The sequence below is a fragment of the Lemur catta genome, chromosome 10 (genome assembly GCF_020740605.2).
Source record: "Lemur catta isolate mLemCat1 chromosome 10, mLemCat1.pri, whole genome shotgun sequence".
In the NCBI taxonomy this organism is placed as follows: domain Eukaryota; kingdom Metazoa; phylum Chordata; class Mammalia; order Primates; family Lemuridae; genus Lemur; species Lemur catta.
Window position 1 is genome coordinate 30,258,448 of NC_059137.1, and position 22,493 is coordinate 30,280,940.

The following is a 22,493-nucleotide window of genomic DNA, read 5'->3' on the forward strand; positions in this document are numbered from 1 at the left end:
CTCACTGCATAATGAAAGTCAGTAAGATAATGAGCCATGAATAGTGGGGTGTCAGAGTTATGCAAGCTTTCATTCCTCACACAGTCATTTTCAGTTTGTGCAGACAGAATTGTTAACATCTTAAAATGTTAATGAAATCACCAAAAACATGGCATTTTCAGCTCGGCTTTTAGACTACAAAAATCATTTCTCATGGCAGACTACATGGATATAATTACAGGGATAAGAGCTTTTATTCTTGCTAGGTCCCCACATGCCAGAGTAAATGTCCATCATAACTAAATGTAGAAAAAAATCATTTGGGGACCAAGTTTATAGTGTAAGCAATTTGTTTACAAGTTGTTTTATTAAATGTTAATTGTTTGAGCAATTATAGATGGTATATTATTTTGGTAACACCTCCCTAAGTACATATGCATGGGTGATTTTATCCAGCCAATGACCATGTGTTGAACCAGGGTGAGGTAGACAAAATGAAGACTTGAATTCTCCCATTTGGTGCTGACAGTCCAGTTTATGAGGTCAAAAGTAAGTAAATAGTTATAAAACAATGGGATATGTGATTTTTAAGAATAGATATATTCAGATACAGAGAGAAGGAAATAATTAACTCTTGAAATTTGGTAATGAAGGAAAAACATGAGTTGGCTCTCAATAAATGAATAGGGGTTCTCAGGTATGGAACAAATTCACAGGCAGTGGAAATCGTATATGCAAATTCATCAAGATCTGAAAGAGAAATTTAGCACGGTTGGAGCACTAAATGCATATGAAGAGGATTTGAGATGATTCTGGAAAAGTCATTAAGTTGATAATATACCATACAAGGCTTTTATGCCAAGCTAAGGAGTTTGCATTTTATATGCATAGAGGATGTCAGCTGAATGGCAGAACATTGGCCATGACATATTTATAAAATCATAATCCTGTAACAAATTAACCAAATAAAGTAATACAGTATAAAAACCTTGCAAGTAATTTTTAAAAGCCATTAGAATATAAGTTGTTTTTATTTCTCAAAATTGATTTTAGCCTGGCCTACATTTACTCCCTTGCTGCATTCCAAACACCGAAATCTGGTGAAAGTGAATAGGACTTTGAGGATCTACCTGCTGTTCCTAGGATTAGGATTTGCACATGCTTGTCTGAAGGCCCTAAATGCTAATGAATTCATTGTTCCTAGAGAAAGAGCTCCCTGGTTGAGTTAGTCATAGTCTGGTCAAGGGCATTTATCCTTATTTTAAGAATTCCAAGAGTCTAGACACAGATAGACACCTTGTTCTTGCTCTGAAAAGTCCCTGATCTTTTGGCTAATTAACCATAGTCCTGATAGTTTATTTTAGCTACTAAGTGGGCTGTAGAATTATACCGCCTTTTTTCTTTGAATAGTTTCTGCAGTTTTCTTCTGTATCCCAGGAGAATTATATCAAGTAGACAGTGATTAATTTATATATACATTCACAAATATGTGTTGAAGTTTACTAATATTAGGTTAAGCTTTTGGCTGGAGACACAAAAAATAGAAGACAAGGAAGCCTTGCTTTCAGGAAGCTTATAACCCCCTTTCTTCTGTTCTTCTACCAGAAGAGGATAGACCCATCTAATTATTCATAGTTTTATCCGTTTTTCTTGACTTGGCTGTTTGGCTATTATTCTTCATTGGGACAACACCCATTCTACCAGTGATTATCCTCTGGCACTTGCTGGCATTTTTAGGCGCTCCCCTCAGTTGACCCAGAAGTCTCTGCTAGAGACTTTCTCCTCCTCCAAGCTGTGTTCATCTTTATGCTTACATGGTCAAACAATACCAATAATCACTGGCCTTTTATTAATAATATTTAATAAATGTTTTAATTATTGATCCTGCACATATCATTAAGAACTTATAATGTGCCAGGTATCATGAGGCACTAGGAAATCTTCAGGAAAAAAGATTAAAGTAAATGTCCATTCAAACAACCCAAGGTATAAATTAATTATGGTCCCCAGTTCATCCCTGGACATTAGAAGAGTTCCAGAAAAACTTGAGCCAGCATGCTATAATTCTAATTTTGGATATTCCTGTCTACCATCACCATAATTTAGTGGCACTGTGACCAAAGCAAAATTATTTAAACTCTATAAACTTTAATTTCCTTAACTATAAGGATATCTATTCTCAAAAAATTAGTATGCCAAAGTAGTGTGCTTTAAGATCATTCATCTAGTACCTTGTGGGGGAAGATTTAAGTCAGTTCATCTAAATCCATATTCTGGGCTCTTTTGGAATTAATGTAAACCTTCCTTAATTGGGATCCTGTTACTTTGTAATTTATTATTCTTTCAAACAAAAGTTATATAAATCAGCAGGCATGATTACCCATATATAAGCATTCTTACCCTAAGAAACTCTACCAAGCCAAACTGGTTAGTCTGTATGTTTTAACATGTATTTAAACGAAGTGCAGTTGCATTGAACATGGAAGCAAGAGGTTGGATGCTACTTAATGCTGGTTCCCTAGAGTCCCAAGGAGAACACATTGCTTGTGGGTGGCCCAGTATGCCCAGCTATTACTCCTGGGTTAATTTTCTCTGCTAGAACTACTGAGGAGTTGATACTTCTAGAAAACACATGCCTTGGTGTCATGCATCTCAGGGATCAACATTTAAGATATGTGTCTCCAGATGTTTCCAGTAGTAACCCTTGTCACTAGACTAATTTGGCCAAAATTCTTTGAACTTACCCATCCCTCCAGGCCACCTAAGTCATGCAAGGTTGACTCTGAAATTTTCACTAAGTCATGAAGGCTCCCTGGAAAATGTGTATTCCCTCAAGACCCTATTTTGGTGAATGTGGCTTGAATTTACTTAATCTAAGATCCAGCAGGTTTCAAACTGTGGAATTTTTCCAAATTAGGTGAGCTTCTAAGCTTTTATTTGCCTTAGAGGAAATTGTATCCTTTGTTCACTTTTTTCACTTTGTATGCATCTACTGTTAATTTTTAAAATATGCCAAAAAGGTATAAAGCTATAGAGGGTAATACTGCAGCTCTACTCTGAATTCTAGATCTATCTCTCAGGACCACTGCAATCTCCATACCCTGCAACCTTTCAGGTAGATGCTTGACTGGTAAATACTGCGTAATGTCCAATGGCTAGGGTGATGCCAAGGCAATATTGGAAGGGACATCAGCACCTTGGCTAGCGCCGGGGCCAGATCCAAAGATCAGGATGAATTAAGTCGTGATATTATGCAGAGTGACTAGGAGCAGTTCAGGGGGTGGGCACAGACCATAACTGTGGAGAAGAGTCAAGGTTCATACCAAAGAGCAAAAGATAAGGACAAGGACATAGGCATACGGAACAGATAAGACTGTTGTGTAACACATGGGAGAAGAAAACAGAGAAAAATGTGCCAGCTTGCCAGTCACAACACATGGAAGCAGGAAAAAAGAGTAGTATGTCCATGTGCCTGTCTTTATGTAGTGACCCCCTCACACACACTAATAGTAATGCAGACCAAATGTGTATTAAATTATGACCCAATCACATAGATTAGTATTTTTTTTCTCTTGAGAAGAAAGTTAAGAAGGGTACGAGTTTTCCTTCCATCCTACAGTTTTACTTGTAAGTAACTAAATTTTGCAGGTATTGGCAAAACATAGACCCCAATGATTCATATACATGTAGGTGTAAATATTTAATATATTATTAAATTGCTGTTGCGCATTAACTGATAAAAATCTATTTTCAAAGATGAGCCTTGTATGTTGTTTTAAAAATGACATAATCAGTGATTACAGTGTGTGGGGCCTTCTTCTCTGAGAATGAAAATTTAGCAATTTCCAATTCCTATTAAATTCCTTATCATCAGAAATGTTTCCCACTGAACTCACTTCTATTATATTTTTGGCTAGGCACAGTGGCTCACACCTATAATCCCAGTACTTCTGGAAGCCCAGGTGGGAGGATCGCTTGAAGCCAGGAGTTCAAAACCAGCCTGGGTGACACAGGGAAATCATGTCTCTACAATGATAATAATAACAATTTCTATTTTTGATACTATACATTATTCAGGGAAAAACGTATTGGAACTTTAATGCTTCAAACAATCTGCAAATTGCAAATCCAAATGCTTCCTGGCTTATTGAGCCTCATTCTTCTGGCAAAGTGATGAAGAGCTCCTTAAGAGATACATGTCTGATTTGAGCAGAAGACATATGTTTAATTGCATTTAGCCCACAAATATTACTGAGCAGTTACTCTGCCCAGGCACTGTGTTGTGCCTAAGATTCAAAGATGACTCAGCGTGATAGGTGATTAGATGAACACTGAAGTCTCTTTCAGCTTGACAGCCTGCAGTGTTATGAAGCAGAGCAGTGGGGAAGGAGGATTTGTTCATTCCTAGCAGCAACTCTGTGGAACATACTGCTGTCCAAATGTAGAGTTTATCAAAAATCCATGCCTTTGAGTATCTTATAGTCTAAAAAGTCAAAGATGAGGTTAATCAACTGCCAAATACACTTCAGTGTACTAAGGAGGATTAGAGAGGACAGCCAAGGAGTCATTTTACATACAGCTCAAGAAATCATCTACATGTCATGTTTAATTTGGAGGGCTGCCCCATGTATAGGGAACAAAGTCAGACAGAATTGGACCATAAGTAAGCTCTGTGGCTAAAATGGCCAGATCCATGTTATCACAAAAGGAAGGCAGATACTACAGGGCTCTGCTTCTGTGAAACAAGCCACAAAGTGAAGCTGAGCCGGTAATAACTGGCCATATGAGTAAAGAAAGGTCCTCCAGGGCTGTAAGAAAAGGGGGAGATGCTAAAAGAGATATCAAACAAACAAACAAAAAAACCCAAAGGGAAGTAAATAGATGGATTTCAGAGGGCAGAGGGAGGGGAGCTGGAGAGGCAATAAAAAAAAATAGTTAAATTAAGTGAAGATGATCAAGAGCCTATTTAAGAAAAGACTTCTTACTAACAAGACAGAATACTGACATTTCCTTTACACAAAGTCCACCAATAGAAAAAAAAGGACAGGGAGGGGGGATAAGGGAGAAGAGAAAATTCAGAAAAATAAAATAAGAGCAAGAATATTAAAGGAATAATGAGTTAACTGTACATTAACCCACACACCAGAAAATGCTAAGAATACTGGAGGGAGGGGAAATAATCTAGAGCCAGAGGAAGAGATATAAAATGAGAATAACTTAAGAAATAAGGAAGTTTAGGGAAAAACCCTGAAACATTAAGAAATCTCACATATATGAATTAAAATACCAAGAGGAAATATAAATAATAATTCAGACATCTGGAGGTCTGTGGAGGTTGTGAAATCTCAGAATTAGGTGTAAGATTTCTAAAGTACTATCCCAAGAGAGAATTTTTTGGGGCTCTTCAATGAAAAAAGCAGGAAAAAAAACTATATAAGTGTGAGCTTGTGACAAATGATAAAGTGTAGAACTTTGGAGGATGTGAGTTTTTGATTGGAAGAGCCATGTAGATATGAATCACATGAAGAAAAGATGGGATTACTGAACATTTATGGATCTCTTCCCAACTTCCTGCCTCTCCCAGAAAAAGAAGAAGGGAAACTTTAATGTTCCTTTGTCTCACAGGAGAAGAACTTTATTTGAGAAGATTTTTGTTTGTTTGTTTTTTGGTTTGGGGGGTTTTTTTGGGTTTTTTTTTTTTTTTTGGTGGGGGGGATACATATCAACAGTTGGTAGATCTGGAGCCTAATTAAAAGTGACCAAGAAACAAATATCTAGATTCAATGCATAAGAGCAAGTAATCCTGACAACTGAACCCAGTAAACCTAACAAGAATTAGGTGGTGCTAGTGGGAGGGAAGTTTGAGAAAATTTCACTGTAGTAATGTTGTTAAACATTCCTAATCAGACAAAGGCAAAAAAATCAAAATCAAGTTCTCACAGGCAAAAAGAAAACTGATAGAACTTTATGGAAGATGAACAAATCTCTCATTCCTCAGGGAGAAAATATTAAATATGATGAGATGATCATGGAAACAGAAATTCAGCTCATTTTTCAAGCTATAAGAGGGTGAGGATATAGATGTTTTTAAATGATACCAAGAAAGTTCCCAAGGGGAAAAATAAATTTTAAGGCTTTACAAAACAAAATAGATATTCCCATGTACAGATATGATTAATGGAAGGCAACAATAGAGAAGCAAAGATAATAGGGCAATTTAAAAGAAACAAACAAAAAAAACACAAATGAGAGAAGTAGATATACAAAAACAGAAGTTGATGAGTGAAAAAATATCAAAGTAGAAATAAATATATGACCCATCAACAATTATGGCATGGAAGAAGACACATGAAGATGATGATGCATTTAACAACACAAAAGTAGATTGATATGTTGCCAAAATGAAGACTGGAAACAAGGTGATTATTATAGCACTACTTCAAAAGCCAGAAAAAATATAGATTTCTAATAAACATAAAAACAGAATATTTATAAAACTATATGCTGAGTAAGACAGAAGAAAAATCAAGGGACAACGGTTCCTAAAATCTTTAAGGCAACATTATTTGTAGTAGGAGATTCTTATTTAACTGTAGCAAATTTTAGAGCAAGTTAACAAAAAGTAAAAATAGGACATGAATAATGTAATTAATCAGATAAATTAAGACAAACATTGCAGTTAACATTTCACAGAGAATGTACACTCATTTCGATTAGTACATGGACTATTTACCCAAAATGACAATATTCAAGCATCCAAAATAGGCTATAAACTTAAGGAGCAGATTTATATATGTGAAAGTACAATAAACCAAAGATCAAACCATTTAAAATTATTACAAAACAACCTCCTGTATCAACACTGGGACAGATCTAAATCAGTAATACAATTATTAACTATTTAGAAAACAAGAGCCTAACATATCAAAATCATGTACATGTGACCAAAGCAATAATTACAGTTAAATTAACAGATTTTAGTGATCAAATTCTAAAAAGAGAAAATGAATCAATCAGTGAAAAAGAAAATAATCATGGGAAATAGGAAGAAACAAATTTTATGATTAACACATAAGATATAAGAAATATGATAAGAAATCAAAACAATGTAATCAATAAATCCAAGGGTCACTTCTTTCAAAGAAGTAATTAAAATAGACAAATCTCTTAAAATCTCAACTAAAAATAAAAAATAAAATGCTGATAAGAAAGTGAGCATAACATATGAAAACAGACTTTTCTATTATAATAAAATTATATAATTAAAATAAATTTGGAAATATCAATAAAGCTGATAATTTTCTACTAAAATTCAAAATACTAAAATTGACAAGTAGAAAATTTGAGTAGACCAAAAAGGTAACAGATACCAAATTGCCTACCACCACACACAACAGAGATTATCGTTTAAAAAAATGCCTGAACTGAATGATTCATTGATATAATATTTTGAATATTTAAGAAACAGTTCCAGAAATATATATCCTACTCTGATAAAAAGAAAAAGATAATAAGTGACCTGATTCTATGCCAAACAGTGTTTATTTCATAATTCAAGGTTAGCTATTTAAAAAATAACTTCTGTTACTATGTATTAGATGATTTGTCCTAAAAACCATGCCAAGAAATTTTTGTACACTATCACAATTAATTTAAATATTATGACAATCTAAAATAGTGGTCACAGATTCTAATGCTAGACATGTAATATTAATGAGCAGGGTGGTACTTAGCACAGGTGCATGTGCACCCCTTGTGTGAGGACGGTACAAAGTCATGCCCCACCCAAAGAGGCAGCCACTCCTCGGCTCCAACAAATTGCTGTCTTTGAGGAATATAGTCCCATGGCTAACAGTTGTTCTGTGTATTTTTAATTTTTTTTTCAAAAAATTCTAGTTTTTTCATCCATCAATTTTTAAACATTATCTTAGAAGATTATTAAAAATATTGTCATAGGTCATAAAAATATATGTTGCAAAACTGTAGTCCACTGTTACAAATTTTGATCTAAAAAAACAAAAAAAGAAGGCATTTCTGAAGCTAGAAATCTAATGTATTTATATTAAAACACGTCTAAAAAGGACAAATAGAATAATATTTCTTAACTTGCTAAAGACTATCTACACTAAATATGTGTATACCACGCAATACAACAGCTAAGATATTAAAAAAAAAAGAGAAGATAATTTTAACACACACACACATACAAAATGAGAGATTTGTATATGCCATTTATCAGATCTACTAAGAAAAAACACCAAGAACACAGAAGATCTAAGAAACACAGTCAACAAGCTTTATCTAATATGTACAACTAGAATAAATTCTTTTCTTTTGTCAATTGAACATTCACAAAAATCAATTAAGCATTTGGCCACAAAGGAAACCAAAGTACATTTTTTTTAAAATAAAAAGTAAACATTTTATAATCTACTTCCTCTAATAGAATTAGAATAACAAAAAAAGATAATAATTCCTAATCACTTAAAAATAACTCCAAGATCAAAAAGGAAAACAAACTGAAATTATAAACTACCTAAAAATAACTTTAAAATGAAACCTTAATACTAAAAAATAGTTTAGCCTATATTCAATAGTACACAGTCATGCACCACATAACAATGTTCTGGTCAATGACACACTGCATGTAGGATGGTGGTCCCATAAGATTATATTACTGTATTTTTACTGCATCTTTTCTATGTTTAGATATATTTAGATGCACAAATACCATTGGGTTCCAATGACCTAGAGTATTCACTACAGTAACATGCTGTATGGGTTTGTAGCCTAAAGCAATAGGCTATACCATATATCTAGGTGTGTAGTAGGCTACACCATCTAGGTTTGAGTAAGTACACTCTATTATAGTCACACAAAGATAAAATTGCCTAATGACACATTTCTCAGAATGTATCCCCGCTGTTAAGTGATGTATGACTGTATTTATAGCCTTATTTTATTTATGTATATATTACATTATATACTATATTATATATTATATATATATATATATTTTTTTGTAGAGATGGGGTATCACTATGTTGCCTACGTTGTTCTGAAACTCCTGGCCTCAAGTGATCCTCCCACCTCAGCCTCCCAAATGCTGGGATTGCAGGCATGAGCCACCATGCCAGATTTGTATATATAGTTTTAAATACCTCTATTATTGAAGAAAAAATTGTGAACACAAATATGTCCTCATCCAAAAAACTAGAAGTGAAAGAGGTGGGGGGAGATCTAGAAGGAAAGAACACACAAAAAAATTAAAATCTATTGAGAAAAAAATCCTTAAATTAGCATAAATGATATTATATGCAGCTGTATAGTGAGAAATTTGGAGAAAAAAAAATCATTTGCCAAAATTGACCCAGAAAATCTGAAAGCTGAATAGAAGATGTTGGAAAAGTGATTAAAGAATTACAATTTTTTAAAAAGTGCCAGGCCCAGATAGATTTATGACTGTCTCCTGCAAATTCAAATGGGAAAACAAAAGACTAATCATTTCAACTGAAATGGATTTAAAAAATTTCTTATGAAAGTCCTTTGCTTTCTATGCTTTTAAGAATATATTTTTGTCTCATTTTGAAAATACAATAAAACCTCTCTCCAATGAATTTATAGGAGAAGAGTATGATCAGATCTATTTACTTTTAAAATACCCTAAATGAATTGAATCAGAAGAGACCTTCCACAAATTCCCTTGTCACATCCACCCACCTACTCACCCCTGGGTCTGACATTCTCCCTTGTCTTCCCTCTTGTCTGTGCTTTTCTGTCATAGCAAAGAGCATAACTTCTACTTGCACCTTAGAGCACAACTTCTTTTGCCTCCTCACGGGCTTTGTCCCGGGAATTCTCCCCTATCTCTCCTGCAGCAACAATTTTTCTATTTTTATATGATCATTCCATCAGCATAAAGCCTGTTTCTTTTTTCCCCATCTAAATTCAAAAGATATATATATATATCTGTATCTGTGTAAATATAGATATATGTGTGTATAATGTGTATACATACATATTCATATAGATGTTTACTGATTTTTCCCTTCCATCAATACCCCAATTTTCTCCCTCTTTTTATAGCATAATCCTCTAAAGAGTTACCTTCAGTTTCTGTCTTCCCATTCTCCCTTGAATCTGCTCCACTGAGGCACTTGGCCCCAACACATCAGAGAAATGACCCTACAGAAGTCACTAGTGACCCACACATTTCTAAAGCCAATGATCAATTTTCAGTCTTAATTTTACTTGATCTGTTAGAAGCATTACGCACACTTGATCACTGTGCCCTTCTTGAAGTATCTTTCTTATTTACTTGGCTTCTAGATCACATCACAGTTCGTTCTCCTTTGTCTCTGGTTATTTCTTCTGTTTCTTTAGCTAGTTCTTCCGTGCCTGTGCTGCCTCCAAATGCTGGAGTGCTCCAGGACTTATTCCTTGGACTTCTTCTCATCTATAATTGCTCACATGGTGATCTCATTTGGTCTCCTTAGATACCATGTATAGGCTCATGGTTCCCAAACTTGTATCTCTGGTATAGACCTCATTTCTGAACTCCAGATAATCCAACTACCAATCTGACATGTGCATTTGAATGTTATAAATTATCTCACACTTAACATTAACAAAATATTGAACTCCTAATAGCTCTCCCTCACCTCAAACTTGGTTTTGTTACAGTTTTCTTAATCTCAACTAATGGCCGCTCCATTCTTCCAGTTGCTCAGGGCGAAAACCACAGTGGCATCCCTGACTCTCCTAGCAACCGTATCTGAGCTATCAGCAAATCTCGTTAGCTCCAGCTTCAAAACATATCAAAATCCAACTAATTTTTCCCCCCACTACTGCTACTGCCTCCATTCAAACCACCATCCCCTTTGGTCTGGGTGTTTGAAACAGATTCCTAACTGGTCTTTTCTGCTTCATTCCTATTAAAACATAGTTATATCATATCACTTCTCTGCTCAAAACCTACCAATGACTTTCCATTTCACATAAAGAAACAAATTCCTTACAATGACCTACAAAATCCTATTTTCCCCAAATCTCACTCCCCTGTAAATTTTCTCTGACCTCATCTCCAACTCTCTTGCCCCTCATCCCCTCTTCAGACATGTCAGACACAATCTCACTTCAAGGATGTTGGACTTGTTATTCGCTATACATGGAATGTTCTTTACCCAGATGGCTAGCTCCTTTCCTTTCTTCAGCTCTCTACTGAAATATCACCTCTCAGAGAGGCTATTCCTGGCCTTCCCTGCTTTATTTTTCTTCCTTTGCACTTAGTGCTAAATAATATCCCACATATATTACCAATTTATCATATTTATTATGTCTCCTTCAACATAAGCTGTAGACTATTGTCTTCATTCACTTCTTCATTCACTACTATAGCCCTAGCTCCTAGAACAGTGCCTGGCACATAGTGAGTGTTGTGGAATGAATAAATGATTGAGTGGATGATGTGCTGTTCATTTTTTGATGGATAAGTACATAAATTCTTTAGTTAGCAAGTCAAGATTTTGTGTGCAAATATGGCTTCTAAATCATGAATATATTAAATACTGATCTTGCTTACACTGTAAACTGTCTCAAAAACATTTGTAAATGTCTCAAAAACATTGTAAATAATTTACAAAGTACAGATTTTATCTCAGTTGTTATCCAAATCAGCACATATTCTTAGTGACATAATTGGGAGCTTTTAATATTAACTAATGAGCCTCATTCTTTTAAGCAGAGTGGTATCTTGGGAGGTTTGCTTATAAAAAAGCTGAATACCTAAACTGCTTTGTTAAACACTCACTAGGTGCAAAGCACAGTGCTAAACTAGTTTCTCACTCAAAGTGAGATCCAGGCTTTTGTCATACCATGACAAAGGTATTGTAATATTCTTCTACGTGGTCTCCTGGTCACCATCTCTTCTTCTCTATATATGCATTTCACTTACTTCCAGATCAATCCTACTAATGCAGACCTCTAGTTACATCATTATGTTGCTCAGAAATCTTCATGTCTCCCCTTTTGCTACTAAAATAAAATCCAATCTCATAGTCTAATTGCAACCTGCTTTTCCTGTATTATTTTCTAATATTTTTCTACCCTGCTCTCCAATCAGGCTGTTGTGCTAACCACTCCCTCTTACATTTCCCTCCTTCTTACCTTTCTTCATACATTCCTGACTCTGGAAGATTTGTTTAGAGTTTATATCCAGGCTGAAGCAGTTATCTGATCAGCACAGAGAATGGTGGTATTATTGTTCCCTCTGATCCAGGCTCTAAATGTTTATTAAAGTAAATTAAGATTACTTTTCTCCTTTTTCATACCCTTGTAGCTCTATGGGCTTACATTGAGTTTATATTAAACTAAACACTACAGGCCTTATTTATATGACCTTTTGTCAAGCTGAGTCTCACACATGCTTAGTAAGGCTTGTGGACTCAACACAACCCTGTACATTTGGCTCTCTGTATCACTGCCTTTCTTTTTGAAGACTGAATATCTCCTGGGTATATCATCTCCTCTCCACTTCTGCTCCTACCTTAGCCCTGGCAACCCTAAGCCCCTTATGAAACAGAGAGAGAAGGAAGGACCTTTATTCCTCACATGTGGAATCATGTTAAGCCCCCTCCTCCTCCCAAACTATTTCCTACAGAGCTAGCAAAGAAAAAATTCATTCTAAAATCAAATGTAATGATCATGTCCTTCCCCAGAAAAAAATCCCCTCAATGGCTCCCCATTATCTTCACTGTGGCCTCAGTTCTGATGCAATTCATTTCCCATCTTCCTCTCCAGCCTGCTTTTCATTTCTCATCATCACACAGCGCTCTCTGCCTCTGGCCTTAGTACACATATCTCTCTGGTTTGACAGCCTCATTTCCCAGCTTCTCTTCCCAGCTTACTGGAATTCCTTTTTCAAGACTCAGCTTTGGCACCTCCTCCTCTAATGAGCCTTCCTTGGCACCCCTAGAGGAGAATACGCAGGTTCCCTTGCTCTTCTGTTCCAGTGGTACCAGGTTTACCTCTATCATGCTGCTCATTATTATGGTTTGAATTGTCTTCCCACTTTCTTTCTTCCCCAAACTTCGGCTTTGAGCTCCTCAAGAACAATGAGCTTGTCTTTCATCTCTGCAACCCTAGTGCTGAAAACAGTGCCCGGTCTTTGTATCAGTTTATATTGCTGATAAAATTATTCCTGATTTTTTGTGTGTGTGTTTATTCAAGAAGAGTCCTGGGCAAGATAAAAAGGAATGTGATAGAATTCAATTTAAGCAAAAGCAGGATTTCATTCTTCTAATCTTGTAACTAAGGTAAACAGCACTTAAATTTTGCTATGCATTGTCATCCCATTAGTAAAGGTGTCTATAAGTAAAAGCTGTCACTGAGATTATTCTAACTTATCCTCATCATAAGACTAAAAATAAAACAGGCACAAATAATCTGTCATAAATGGTGATTCCCCGGGACCCAATTTTTTGGTGTCAATTGCACAGTGAAACAAGTACTGGGTTTTCTCTGCTAAGAAAATTGGAGATATTCAGATCCTCATTTGCTTTCTTTGACAAATAACTGTCTCAAAGACAACTAAGCACTGTCCTTCTGTCATGCTCTCTTAAATATTATTTAATGTTATTTAAAACCAATAATCAGGAATAGGTTTTACTGGAATGAGAGAGCTGTATAATCTCTGAAGGATTTTGGAAGATTTCTAATGCCTTTTTCTGAGATAGTTTAAGTATATATTTAGTCAGAGGTAATCTCTCAAGGGCCTATCCAGTTAAAATATATTATTAAGCCCCAAATATTCTTAAAATAATGAAGAGCTCCTCATTCCAAAACTTTCACCTTACCTTCCTGATCATTAAATTGACCAAAACAAACTAACCTATTTACTAGTTACCATTTTATTCCGTAGGTTATGTCAGTAAATGTGTATCTGTGGTTGTTTTAACAAATCTAAAAGTAGATTTCTTATCAGAAACAATTATAGCCACCCTTCCCTTATATTACTTAGGTAATTATCAATTGATTAATCTGTATATTTTAATGATTTGGCTCCTTCTCTAAAGCAGCAGAAAACTTCTAAAGTCTAAGATAGCTGAGACTTCATTACTTATTGCAAAATAGAATTTAAGTGCTAGCATCCCACTGGTGATTGCCAATATGAATAATTACCATTACATGCAATCTACCAAAATGAATAGTTTCGTTGCATTTAGTGATAGTAGCATCTTCGAATATGATTTACATTTATATCTCTAATGAAAATTAGTATATACTTCACGCTTTTTTTATTTTTTTATGTCCGTTTTGTGGCAACATAACTTCTATATGCATTTGTAAATTAGGGAATAATATTTATGACAGGCAATGGGTGAACGTGTTTTACTGAGAGCCCAGACTTCTATCATTTGGTTCTTCAAAATACCTATGTTACATTCTACATTTCAATTTAATTCCTTTTAATTTGAAATGTGTCTTGAGTAAATGCTATGGGTTTACCATGATGCAGTACTTTGTGTCTGCAGCTAGAGAAATTATAATAAAAGTCTTGGAAAAGTGAACTGGAAACAGCTTTGATTTAAAAAAAACTCAAATGACATTAAATAATAGCTACCATATCTGGAATATATGTTCCATGTCAGAGGGTGTGGTATGTTCCTTACATCAATTATTTCCGACTCTTATAATGAAGGAAGTATTATTTTCTCCATTTGCTGATGACAAAACTGAAGCATAGATTTAAGTAAATTGTCCAAGGTCAATGTTTGCAGGCGGCTAGGCCAATATTCAAATGTGGGTGTGTCTGATGTCAAAGCCTGCCCTGGGCTTTTACTCTGACACAGGCCCTCATTAAGATATCACATGCTCATATGTTACCTCTTATTGTCTTATCTTCCCAGACTCAAGAAAGACAGAGGCTACAACCAAGCCAAATCAGTCCAGTTTTCCTGTCTAGTCCATATCAGAACACACATTGAAAGTGCCCTAGTTCACAGGGTTAGAAATCAGTTAGTAATTTTCCTTTATTTGACTTCTGGCAAAAGCTCTCTCTAGAGCCAGGGCCAATTGTTTTTCTCTGATGACTTAGAGGAAGAGTAGCCTGAAGCTATCCTGAGAATTACAAGTTGATTTATTATCTTTCTCTTTGTTCCACGGTTGATACCCAACATGCAGTTTCCACTGGCCTCATAGGGACAGATATGTTAATTGTTTCCACTCTATAAGAAAAAACACTGGTAAAAAGATTTGGCTATTTTTCAATGCTATGAATGCACTTTTTAAGCAATTATAAAAGTATGTGCATACTTATTAAAATTCATTCCTCGCACCAAAAAAATATGTATTTATTGAGCAAATATAGTGGCAATCAAATGTAGTCAACCGTAGAAATGGGACATGCTAAAGATGCTGAGAACCTCCATAACTTGAAAAGTTGTGAGAATATATAATTAACAGTTTACAACAGGAAACAGTTAACACATCTCTTAACTAGTAATTAAAATGTTTGGAGTAAGATCAAGAGTCAAAGTGTTACAACCTAAGGGTTGGATCTTATTAGCTCAATGAAATAGAACTATACTCCTAGAAAAAGTTCAGTTTATTAATTCCTAAAGAAATTATAGGCAATGTCATTTTTAACAATAATTAGAGCTTATTAAAACCGAGAGGCAACAAAGAACACTGCTTCCTGTCTTTGGCCTCACCTCTCTTCCTTACTTTTTGCCTTTGCTCCTCCTTGCCAGGTTTCTAGCCAACACCACTTTCAGAGGCCTCAGTGGTTCCATCAAAGTAAAAGGTTCCACCATCATCAGCTCAGAAAACAATTTTTTCATCTGGAATCTGCAACATGACCCCATGGGAAAGCCAATGTGGACCCGCTTAGGCAGCTGGCAAGGGGGCAAGATTGTCATAGACTATGGAGTATGGCCAGAGCCAGCCCAGAGACACAAAACCCACTTCCAACACCCAAGTAAGCTACACTTGAGAGTGGTTACCTTGATTGAGCATCCGTTTGTCTTCACAAGGGAGGTAGATGACGAAGGCTTGTGCCCTGCTGGCCAGCTCTGTCTAGACCCCATGACTAATGACTCTTCCATATTGGACAGCCTTTTTAGCAGCCTCCACAGTGGTAATGATACAGTGCCCATTAAATTCAAGAAGTGCTGCTATGGATATTGCATCGATCTGCTGGAAAAGCTAGCAGAAGACATGAACTTTGACTTTGACCTCTATATTGTTGGGGACGGAAAGTATGGAGCCTGGAAAAATGGGCACTGGACTGGGCTGGTGGGTGATCTCCTGAGTGGGACTGCCCACATGGCAGTCACTTCCTTCAGCATCAATACTGCACGGAGCCAGGTGATAGATTTCACCAGCCCTTTTTTCTCCACCAGCTTGGGCATCTTAGTGAGGACCCGAGACACAGCAGCTCCCATTGGAGCCTTCATGTGGCCACTCCACTGGACAATGTGGCTGGGGATTTTCGTGGCTCTGCACATCACTGCCATTTTTCTCACTCTGTATGAATGGAAGAGCCCCTTTGGAATGACTCCCAAGGGGCGGAATAGAAGCAAAGTCTTCTCCTTTTCTTCAGCCTTGAATGTCTGTTATGCCCTCTTGTTTGGTAGAACGGTAGCCATCAAACCCCCAAAATGCTGGACTGGAAGGTTTCTAATGAACCTTTGGGCCATTTTCTGTATGTTTTGCCTTTCTACATACACTGCAAACTTAGCTGCCGTCATGGTAGGTGAGAAGATCTATGAAGAGCTTTCTGGAATACATGACCCTAAGGTAATACTTCCTTTTACTCTAGCTTTCTTTATTGCCCATTATAACTCCACTTTTTGTGTCTTATGCTGTAGTATGTCCATATTCTTCTATCTAATGCAAGAATATTCTTTCAGCCAACTGTAAAGACTACTCTAAAAGTCTGTGTCCTGGTCGAACTAAGTGCTTCATGGTTTTATTAAATGAAACAAAAGAGTAAGGAGTTTCAAAAGTGTTTTTTTCTAGAGAATGTAGTTCTAGTGGAAATATTATATGTATTAGTGCAACTTTTCCTTGTATTATTTGAACATCTGATAGAATGGCTATCAGGGAATAGTCTTATAAGGTATTTTCACCCAAAGCAGACCTTAAAAACTAATGAATTAATGGAAATAAATAGGGGGGTCTATATTTTAAGAAGTAAATAATTTTACCATTAAAAAACATGATAAAATGGAAAGAATTAACATTTTATTATAAGCACCCAAAGTCAACTTCTAGGGAACTCAATGGGTGTAGAACAAGCAGTACTGAACAAACTGAGATAGCAGGAGTGGCTGTACAGCTGGCCACCTGGGGTTGAAGGGAGAGTGCCAGCAGTCCAAAAATGTTTAGGAAACTATGTCTATCTAGGCTGCCTTTGATATCCTAGATATCTGACCCTGAGGGTGGAAAGGAAAGGGAGTGTGGAGTGCAGGTAAACAGGTAAAGCAGTGGTAATGCTCAGGTAAGTACATCCATGTCTATGTTCTCTCTGGATTAAACCAGGGCCCCTCTCAGTGACTAGGGGTATAGATAACCTAGTCCAATGCAGTGGGATCAGAGAGGAGGGGGATGTCAAGGTCCAAGGCAATTGGAAGGAAACTCAAGGAAGTACTGCAGGACTGATGGGTAACAGGATGCACATCTCAAGCAGAAGTACATTCCACTGTGTAAGACATACCTAGTAGAGACTAGAGAAAGCTTCAATTCAATGGAAATACTGAGGTCATATCACGTTTAAAGCAACTAAGCAGACCATTTCAAATTGTAAAACACTTACCATGCCTTCTAAATGCTCTTTGTCACACCAAGTCTCAATGTATTGAACCATTTACTATAAATTTCTATAAACACATAAAATTAATTTCATAGAACATCAACAAATAGGACATTTGTAACTATCTTTAGCAAACGATGGAGTAGCCCACAGACCTGGTGGCAGCTTTAGAGAATTCTCATAGATGGTTTCGATTAGGATTTAAGTTCTGTTTGCAACTAAAAGAACATAAGAAATTTGACCCATATACTACAAACTTCCTGAGAAGTGACATGAACCTCATGAGAGGTTTCAGCTAACAATGCCTCACTGACTAAGCAAGGATTTTTATTGCTTCTTAATGAATACTCAGGGCTTTATGTTATGAGCTGGAATTCAGCGAACACAAATAAATTCATTAGCATAAATAAATGCATCATCCTAAAGAGAGATGTTGGTAATGCTTCACCATTCACATTCTGTACCAGCATTAGCAGCCTCTGTTTATTCTTTGCCCCAATAGTCCTGTAAATCTCCTGAAGACTCACAGTCTCGCTAGAGAATTATAAAGATTTTTTTTGCAAGAATCTTGCCAATGTGACTCCTAAATTATAAACTCAAAATGAAAAGTATTCAGTCCAATCTGGTACAAAAAAAATCTAATATATGCCTATTGTGCAGATTTCAGACCATTATCTTAGGAAAAAAACTGAACAAAATACTGACTAGAGTTTCATTTATCAGAACCAAGGACTGCCAAAATTATTAGTAAGTCATGGATGCTGTGCATGAAAAACCTGAAACAGTGATTATTTTAAAGAATTAAAAAGAAAATTGTAAAGACAAACTATACACAGCAGTAAAATTATTTTTAAGCAAAAAGAAATAATCATTCCATCCCCAACTCCACCAGAATAAAGAAAGAGGTGAAATTTCTAGAAATCTAACCCAGCCCTGAAGACAAAGTCAGCAGAAATGGACAAAGTCAACATTGCATTAAGTAAGTCAGCTCTTAATGAAGTTGGACAAGCTTAAATCTAAACCATTTTCAATGTGAGATGATTAATGAATTTTCACTAAGGTTCCCCAAAATGTATATATGTGTACTAATGTTGTTTCTATCTTAAAATCTCTCACTTAGAGGTTTTTTTCCATAAAGACACCTAGATTATTTGGCTAAGTAATACCTGGACTTTTGGAGAATAATGTTAGTGATAGAATTTTTTAATTTTCATCCACATAGGTGGTATTATGTAGACTACGTAATATCCTCACTCTTCCACAGAGACATAAAATAAAAATGATTTCCATACTCTCTACAGTCACTCAGTATCTATTCTTAAATATATTGTAGTTACTTGCATGAGTATTTTTCTCTCTTACCAATGCTAAATTCCTAGAGGAGGACTATATCTTTTTCTTTTCTTTTCTTTTCTTTTTTCTTTTTTTTTAACTTTTTCATATACTAAGTGATATATAGAAATTCAGAGGTAAATTTGACTTTCATCAAGTAGGGAAGAAGAAACATAAACAAAAGAAGAAATGACTTAAAAAGTTATAAATATGCCAAAGCTTAGAAACAGAAGTACTGTCAAAGTTCAAGGAAAAGATGATCACCTTCAACTCAGTACATCAAGGGAAAGCTTAATTAACAAGATAAAATTCATGCTTATTATTGAATAGTCAGAATTTGAACATGTGTAACAGGGAAGGAGAAATGAACATTCCAGTGGAGGAGCAGAATGAACTAGTTGGAGGTAGAAAGTATAAAGCACAATTAAGATACCACTAAGTATTCAATTTAGACACAACATACATTACAGGAAGGAAAGGAGGTAAGGTCTAAATCAGAAAAAATTAAGTTTAATTGAGGCACCAGAGAATCTTTGATGTCAGGCTAAGAAAAGTGAACTTCAACAAAAATCCATTGCCATTTTTGAACAATGGAACAGCACAGCATAGTGGTGTCCATTTAAAATGACTGCTTCAGCAGCAGAGGCAGACAAGACTGAAAGAGAAAGGAAATGAACAGAGTTGAAGTTACAGCTATGGTCACTAATAGAAAGAAGAAGGATGCAAGAAATATTGCACAAATGAGTAGGACCTGGCAATTAACTGGATGGAAGAGACAACAAAGAGCCATACCTGCAAAGCTACAGCCCTGAGTGTCTGAGAAGATGATGGTCCCATTCAAGGAAGCAGAAAAGACAGTGATCAGCTCTGTTTCATGCATGGCATTTTAAAATCTGTTTTGAACATCCAGGTAAAATCCAGCAGACATTTGGAAACAGGAGTGAGACTGAAGCCAGTGGGAAGCCTGGTTGGGAAGGCAATGTTGTGTATTAAAGCCCTAGGTGGGGTATGAGATTCCAAGGGAAAATGTGATGGGGAGAAAATAGCTGTCTGAAGAAAAGTACGATGAATAAGGAGTCCCGGGGTATTGGAAAAGGGAATTTGCAGATAGATGAGGTGAAACATAAAGAGAAAAAGGTGTCCTGTTGCAGTCATACAGGTCCATGAAAGCCACTCTATAGACTGAATTTTGATTTTTTGAGGAGAAAATTAGTATCATCCTACCTACTATGCCTAGCTTCTTGCTGGTGGTTATCAGAAAGGATAGAGGTGGATCAAGGCCTAAGACCATGAGAATTAATGTGTGTGTGTGGCTGTGTGTGTTTTAATGTCTGGTGAAACTAGGTTTATGTGATTTTACTTTTTTCCAGTATTTTTCAAAATTCCATTTTTATTTTTCAAATTCACATTGACAACATTTTAGTTCTGATGAGGGAGAACTTATTGTTTACACAGAGTTACAGATCTCTGTGGTTCTTTGGGGACATTTGTGGAGCCTTTTGCCATAAGCTGAAAAATCCCCCAAATCTGAATGAGAGGTGACATTTTATACAGAATATTGGTCACACTCTGAAGACTCTTCCGCCTTTAACCCATTGTCTCATTTCTCTTCATATCCTGTCATCCCCCTCATCTACTGGATATTAGGATGGTTTGCCTTTTTCACCCCATTTCCACTACTCACAGCTCTCCTCAGTTAATTCATCTCACATGAGTTGTCCTGTGCCTCCCCATTAATGCTCTTAATACATTGGCTGCCATGTGCGTTGTATTTAACTCAGGCTAGTTTTAACCCTGGGGCCCCATGAAGCAAAACCCTGCAGTTGGTTCATGAAAATCTTACTTGTTGATGTTCTTATTGTTTCAATTAATATTGACAATTTAATTCTAAAATCTTGAATTGCATTGCATATAACTTACACATAGAAAACAATAAAAAGTAACAACTTAGAAAGGATTGTTTTAATAAAACACCATGGCCCCCGGGAAAATTTTTTTTTTTCTAGTGTGGCAATGTGTTAACCATCTTTCTTCTGTCCTTCTCCTTTAATTCTTCTTTGGTTACCTTGGGATAATCTCCCCAAGTCTTTCTGTTATAATTGTGTACCCTAAAACTTTGAGAATGACAACTCCCAAACTTCCTTAGAAGCATTTTAGTAAGAAATGTGGTCCAAGGAATTGATGCCATTAGCTCTTAGAGGCCATCTAGGCACCCAAAATCTGAAAAAGAGACCCTCCAAAAGTTTCATCTACTCTTTCCTTAAAATGACTTTTCTTTTGCATTTAATATTTTAAATTATAATAACAGTGTTTCCTTATTTTTGTGTAAATAGCTTCTATTTCTAGCCCTAAATTTTGGCTATTTTTTAAATATTAATCTTGGAATCTAAATACCACTTATATTTCTCTGGGAAGATATGTTTGGATGAAAACCTATTGACTTAAAAAGTAAGATCTGTGATGATCTGTATTTATACATGGTCTGTCTACAAATTGAGTCCTGGCCGCGTAAGTGTCTGTAATCCTGATATCAGATAACTTACAATGAATGTAATAGCGCCATTTTTCTTCTTGATCATAATTGTTTAGCATGCTGGCTATACATTTAACACAATTAATAAAACTGTTAAGAATTAAAAGGGTGAATATTTTATCACCATTTCAGGGCTGAGATTCATTGGCTTCAACCAGAAATAAAATTAAAAGCAAAAGCCTGTGCAAGACAGACGAATTTATGATTCACTACATGTTGCAGCAGCCAAGGGAGGTTGAAATCTTTTTTCCCTGATAGGGGGTCAGAGGAAAGAAATAATCTTGTTGCTAGCTGCTCCTGCAGATAACCCCAAGGGAGAGGAACTGGCCTGCTGTGCAAATAAGATTCAAGAGGATGGTTCTATTCTCACTTAACTATTTTTGCCAGAATAATTTATTTTACACTAAAAGTAATATGTATATCTTCTCACAGCCTCCCACCAACTCATCTGGGAGGCAAGCTCCATGCTTCAAAGTGGGTGGGCTCTTGAAGCATGAGACCATGAAAGCAAGAATTTATGAGTGACATATTTAATAGAGCTTATTTGAGTATTTCCCCAACATAAAACTAGCACTACTCATTATAGGTGATGCTGAAATTAAAGTAGACAGATGGAAGCAAGCACCCATTGCCTCATCATTCAAAGTCATTTCCTTTAAGCATTTTGGGATGGTTGACAGATGGATAGAAACTGCAGTATCATTTTTGTCCAGCAAGGTCTCCTTTTGGGGCTATGGTCTGAGTAATAGATCCGGGCATTCTTAGAACCTTCCAGCCATTGGCACCTGCTCTGCTGGGATATGAGACAAGATGAAAAAAATCATTTCACAAAATAAA

At 36.0% G+C, this 22,493-nt stretch overlaps 1 protein-coding gene across 1 annotated transcript in view; it reads left to right on the plus strand.

The window, feature by feature from the left end:
• The window catches only part of GRIN3A (glutamate ionotropic receptor NMDA type subunit 3A), a 147,944-nt gene that overhangs the window by 47,100 nt on the left and 78,351 nt on the right, over nt 1-22,493 (plus strand). The window contains exon 3 of the mRNA XM_045562169.1: nt 15,729-16,776. Within this exon, the coding sequence (XP_045418125.1) occupies nt 15,729-16,776 (1,048 nt within the window). The remainder of the gene's footprint in view (nt 1-15,728; nt 16,777-22,493) is intronic.